A 5,889-nucleotide genomic window follows, 5' to 3' on the forward strand; every position below is an offset into this window, starting at 1 on the left:
TACCTATATATCTATCTATCTAGATATAGATATAGATATAGAGATAGATAGAGATAGAGATAGAGATATATATAGCTAATATGCTAAGTGTCCCCTCGGGAGTTGGACCAGGAGACCAAGAGTTCAATCACTTGCTATGACCACCAGGGGGCGGTGTGGATCATGGTGGGTGACCAGGGGCGGCAGCGGGACATGGAGGGAACGAGGGAAGGAGGAAGCAGGGAGGTGGGGAGGTGGGGAGGTGGGGAGGAGGGGAACCTGATCGGTCCTGATGCAGGCCAGGCCTAGGGACCCTACCCATGCATGAATTTCATGCACTGGGCCTCTAGTACTTTTATAAATCCATTCTGCCAATCTGTCAAAGAACTACTTCCTGTATCAGGGTTTGTCACCTCAGCTTTATAATGTCACAGAACCATGTTTTCTCCTGTCTATTCATGTTTCCTTTCCTGACTCCAAACATGGGTTTTTGTATCTTTCAGGTTCAAGTGTGGGACACAGCAGGTCAGGAACGCTTCCGCAAAAGCATGGTCGAGCATTACTACCGCAATGTGCATGCAGTGGTCTTTGTCTATGACGTCACCAAGATGACATCCTTCACCAACCTCAAAATGTGGATCCAAGAATGCAATGGGCATGCTGTGCCCCCGCTAGTACCGAAAGTGCTTGTGGGCAACAAGTGTGACTTGAGGGAACAGATCCAGGTGCCCTCCAACTTAGCCCTGAAATTTGCCGATGCCCACAACATGCTCTTGTTTGAGACATCGGCCAAGGACCCCAAAGAGAGCCAGAACGTAGAGTCAATTTTCATGTGCCTGGCTTGCCGATTGAAGGCGCAGAAATCCCTGCTCTATCGTGATGCTGAGAGGCAGCAGGGGAAGGTGCAGAAACTGGAGTTCCCACAGGAGGCTAACAGCAAAACTTCCTGTCCCTGTTGAAACCAAATGATGTAAATACAAGATCAGTCATCACTAGAGTTTCTTCTTTCCCTTTTTTTCCGTGTCTGCATAACGCTGACACCTGCTTGTTTCCATACAAATTGATATTAAAATAAAATTTGTATAGATTATCACATGCCTTCATGTCTTGTTTTCCTCTGAGAAGACATTTCTGATTGTGATGCGTAGAAGAGGCAGCTTGCCCCACTGGAATAGTATGCCTGTGCCAAGGCATACTCCCTATCAGCCTTCTATGCCACTTGAAGATCTCATCGTCTGACTCACTTCTTCAGAACTAATTTATTGTCTCACTCAGTGTCATTAGTGGATAGAAACACCCAGAGGGCGTGGTATACAGCCCAGATATGGTTTCTTGAGTGCCAGTGCAGACAGCAGGATATATAAGACTTGAAAGATGTTTACTCACAAGTATTTCCTAGATTCCCTAGAGGAGGCTGCTCTCTCCTTATTTCCCAAAGTTTAAAAATAAAAAAAAGTATAGGCAACCAGCTGCTTCCAAAGTAATTAGGGCCCTTTTCCCATGTTCTAAGCAGTCTCTGATACCAGAAGTGTTTTTGTCCCCCTTTCATAGAGAGGACAGAGCTCAAGCTAACAAATATCTATTATACCCCCAGATCTTTGCTGTGTGCTATGGAGCAAACATAACAAGAGGAAGATTCATCCCCTATGTTCAAAGACACTTTGATCTAGTTGCAGGAACATTGTACATACTGAAACTACTTGGGAATGAAAATTAGGCAACTGTATCACCAAGTGCATGGCTGTGTTATGGGAATTGAGAGCTATGTACTCAACATTAGGGGGGCCACTGAAAAAAATCATACTTATTTTCTATGTTGAATAAAGTTGAACATTTGGATTGGTAAAGAGGTGAGGAATGGGCAAAAGTCGGGAAGCGGTAATGACCTTGGGGGTTGGACAGGAGGACAACTAGGAGTGTGGCTCACTGACTGCTGAGCAATCTTAGTGGGAGAGCCCAGCGTGGGGAGGCCTGCACCTCAAGCCGGATAGGATAGTTTGTTGCCTTTTAAGCCAAGGGGGTGTGTGGCTTTCGGTGACTCCAGTAGGAGACCTGGAGGAATTTTTTATATGGCTGGTCCTAGGTATGTGAAAGTCCCTTGTCCAATTGTTAAACTACCTAAAAAGGCATTTCTACAATAGTCCCAAGTAGATCTCTTTACTTGGGGGGATGCCCCGTAAGGTTTCTGTGTTGTCAGAAGCTTGTGGAGAGAGAATCTTAGGCAGCTCCTTAGCACATTTCTCTGGTAGGTGAATACAAGTCTGCCCTCTGCCCCTTGCCAACAAAGAGTAGTACTTCCCAGATGCACTTCCCACCCAAACAGCCTGTTTTGTCCTTCCAGATTGTCTCTCTTTCTCCTATACTGACTAACCCCTTACCCCACTTCCATCTCTACCCAGCTTCAGTCTCAGCCTAGCCCCCAGGCTGGTTCTCATTACTTGTGCCTGGATCCCAGTCTTTGGGGTCTTCTTAGTATCTCAGTGAGTGCTGTTTTCTTCCTAGTTGTTCCCTCAATGACCAGCCTCTGAATCTCACCCAAGGGGCTGGGCTGTCTGTTGGTGAACTGCCTGCTGAAACCCCCATAGCTATACTTCTCCCCACAGAATACACTAGGGACTTGTCTCAGAATTTAGATGCTGACTCCTTGCCCAGGACATGAACTCCTGTTGTCATGTTATTTGGCCTTTATGACCTGACTGCAGAACTAGGCCACCTCTTAGTGGCTGAATGTATACTTGTCCATTCTAATGGGTACATTTCAGTCTGGGTCCTGGCCTGTCTTGGACAGGGTGCCTTTGTGCTGTGACAGGGTCAAGATGACAACATTCCAAGTCCTCTAACCTGGATTGCCACTTCGAGACCTGAATTGCCTCTGACACCTTTCAGCAAACATACACTGGGCACATACTATGTGCCACTGTACTAAGCCCTAGGGGTACTTAGGTCAACAAAATAAAGTCCTGCTTGCATCAAGGAGACAGACACTAAATCAGAAATGAGATACAAAATGAGATAATTTGAGAGGGTAATAAGGACTCTAAGGGCCATAATGGTAATTAAATAGAAAATGAAGGAGGTGGGGGAGGGCTACATATTAACTAGAGTGGTCACAAAAAGCATCTCTGAAGAGATAACATTTAAACTGAGGCCGGAATGAAGAAAAGCAACCAACTGTGAAGGCAGGGAGAAGAGAACCTCAAGGAAAGGAAACAGTAGATGCCAAGGTCCTGAGGCAGAAGTGAGGTTGGTGCATTTGAGGAACAGAAAGAAAACTAGGGTGGCTGAGCAAGAAAGGGAAAGAATGTGGAAGATTAGGCAAAGAAGTAGGTAATGCCAGGTTGGGGTTTTACTTAAATGCAGTGGGAAGCCAGTGCAAGGTTTTAGTATCATCTGGACGCAGTAACTTTGGGAAAGATTCAGTAGGCTTGCTGACCTGAAAGAGGGGAACGCTTCTACTTTTCATAGCATCTCCGAGAGAAATAGATACTCCTTCTGGGTGTCTCCTGCATGTGGGCCGCAGGGCTGCAACTTCCAAGCTGGCTGTTCCCCACCTTAAAAAACAGTCTCTGAAAACTCCCAGATTTTTACCTTCAGTCCTGCCAAGCTTCTGGTAGTTTTGCTGTGAAATAGCAGGCACCCACCAATCCTACCTGCCTCTATTCTCTGTGTCTCATCTGCTTGAACCTGTCCTTTCCTGCAGTATGACATTATTCTTCCTCAGGTGCCTGGGGACAGCCAAGAAGTCCCGGGACTCCCCACTGTGGCTCCAGGAGTCCCAAGAATCTTGGGGCACCACCCACTCTCCCTGCCTCAGAGCTTCCTGCTGTCACCCACACAGTGGCATTCAGGCCCCCCTCAGACTGAGCAAGAGGACTTAGGAATGGGCTATACCCAGGGCGCACCCAGAGGAAGGGAACTCCTGAGGCCAGAGAACCGTGACACCCTTGATGCTATGAAGATGATGAGGGGCAAGGGTATTCAAGGGAATCAGGGTGCCTCTAGGTTCTTCATTCAGCTTCGCTAGGTCTCTGGAAGAATCCATGATGAACAAAAGCTCTTGTCTATAGCTCTTCTTCTCTTTCCAGACCTGCACCCTTGAGTCTTCACTGGTGCTACAAAGACAGGACCCGGATAAATAACTACTAACATTTGAATGCCTGTTATGTGCCAGGCCCGGTGCTAAAACATGTTACATTCTTTCATTAGCTTATTTAGTGCTTCTTCAACCCTATTAGGTAGGGATGATTTCCATTTTGTATGATATCGTCCTGTCTTTCCAGCTAGTCCTAAGCTTCAGGATGCTTTAAGGGATTGCAGGTTGACTCAAGCCAGTCCCTCTGACCCACGGGGTTAGGTGAGCATGACATTCAATGTACAAGACTGGGACATTCCTCCTTGAATGGGATGCCCCTGACCAGATACCTACAAGAAGCCCAAGTGGCTGACAGAAGTGTCAGCTCTAGACCAAAGGAGTTCCTAAAATGTCCTTGCCTTGGACAATAGCTTGGAACCCGCAGCCAGTGGACTCTGCTGCTCAGTCTTAGGGGTTATAGGATCTTGTCATTGTACCCCCCTTAGTACCTGTGCATTTGCTCAGGTCCCCAGATTCAGACTGTGGACTTGCTCTGGCCAAACTCAGTGCAGCTGAGGACTATCTTAGCAGGACCTTTTAGTTAGCGAGCCCAAGACCAGATGCTGTTCTGAGCACCACCAGCTAGAGTAGTGCCTGGGAGTGATATGCAGTCCAGAACAGCTGGAGAAGCCCACCCTGCAATGAAGTTAATTGCAGCCCATCCTGAGTATGTGTGGGGTGAGGATGGAGAATATGGAGACGTTCTGAGAGCCCCCTGAATAGTAAGGCTCAGCTTCTCCTGCAACTTTGAGTGGCAGATGCAGAAAGAGGGCAGTTATTCTCCTGTAACATCTGAGGAGACAGAGTTGCTGCCTTACCTTAGAGACCTCCCTCCACTCACCATACCTCATCCCCTCACCGGGAGGGGCCTTGTTCTCTCTGGAAGGAATGGCCTAGGCTCCCCTGGTTTCAAACTTTGTCTGACTCCAAGTCTCCTTGATTGTCAACGCCCCTAGGGGCAGGCACCAGGGCAGCAGGACTGAGAATCCCAGGGATTCCCCTAGATAAGTAGTTCCCAAATGCTGATTCACAGCCCACAGCATGAAGTCAGGTGGCAACTTGTTAAAGTACAGATTTCTGGAGCACGAACCCTGAACACTCTGATCTACTTTATACTAGATCTGGGAGCAGGGCCCAAGAATTTGTATTTTTAAAATGTCCATAGTTGATTATAATGTACCCCCAGGTCTGTCTCTGTCTCTGTGTCTCCCTCCCTCTCTCCCTGCCCCCATCTCAAGCCAATACATTTTTAAAAATTAAAAAATAAGAAATTACCTTTCCTGCCCTAACCGGTTTGGCTCAGTGGATAGGGCGTCGGCCTGCAGACTCAAGGGTCCCAGGTTTGATTCTGGTCAAGGGCATGTACCTTGGTTGTGGGCCCACTCCCAGTGGCGAGTGTGCAGGAGGCAGCTAGCTGATCAGTGTTTCTCATCATTGATGTTTCTATCTCTTCTCCTCCCTCCTTTCCTCTCTTAAATTAATAAAATACTTTAAAAAATTAGATACATGGCATGTTTGCAGGTCATGGCTGGGTAGGTCAGAGGGTCAGTTGTGGACTAAGTTGTGAGTTTGATTCCCAGTTAAGGGCACGTTTCTGGGTTGCAAGTTCCCAGCTCCAATAGGGAAGCATGTGGGAGGCAACCAATCTATGTGTTTCTCTCACCTTGATGTTTCTCTTTCCCACTTCTACCTCTCTACCTTCCACTCTCTCTCTCTAGAAGACAATAGTAAAAATAGCCTCAGTGAGAATTAAAAAAAAAATTAAATAGAGCTGTTGC

The 5,889-nt window shown here is 47.1% G+C and overlaps 1 protein-coding gene across 1 annotated transcript in view; it reads left to right on the plus strand.

Moving 5' to 3' along the window:
- RAB33A (RAB33A, member RAS oncogene family) overlaps nt 1–1,069 on the plus strand; it is a 19,292-nt gene extending 18,223 nt beyond the window's left edge. Inside the window, exon 2 of the mRNA XM_006769868.2 lies at nt 483–1,069. Within this exon, the coding sequence (XP_006769931.1) occupies nt 483–938 (456 nt within the window). The 3' untranslated portion in view covers nt 939–1,069. The remainder of the gene's footprint in view (nt 1–482) is intronic.
- Nucleotides 1,070–5,889: the final 4,820 nt, after the last annotated feature.

Source organism: Myotis davidii, unplaced genomic scaffold (genome assembly GCF_000327345.1).
Source record: "Myotis davidii unplaced genomic scaffold, ASM32734v1 scaffold900, whole genome shotgun sequence".
NCBI classification, from domain to species: Eukaryota; Metazoa; Chordata; class Mammalia; order Chiroptera; family Vespertilionidae; genus Myotis; species Myotis davidii.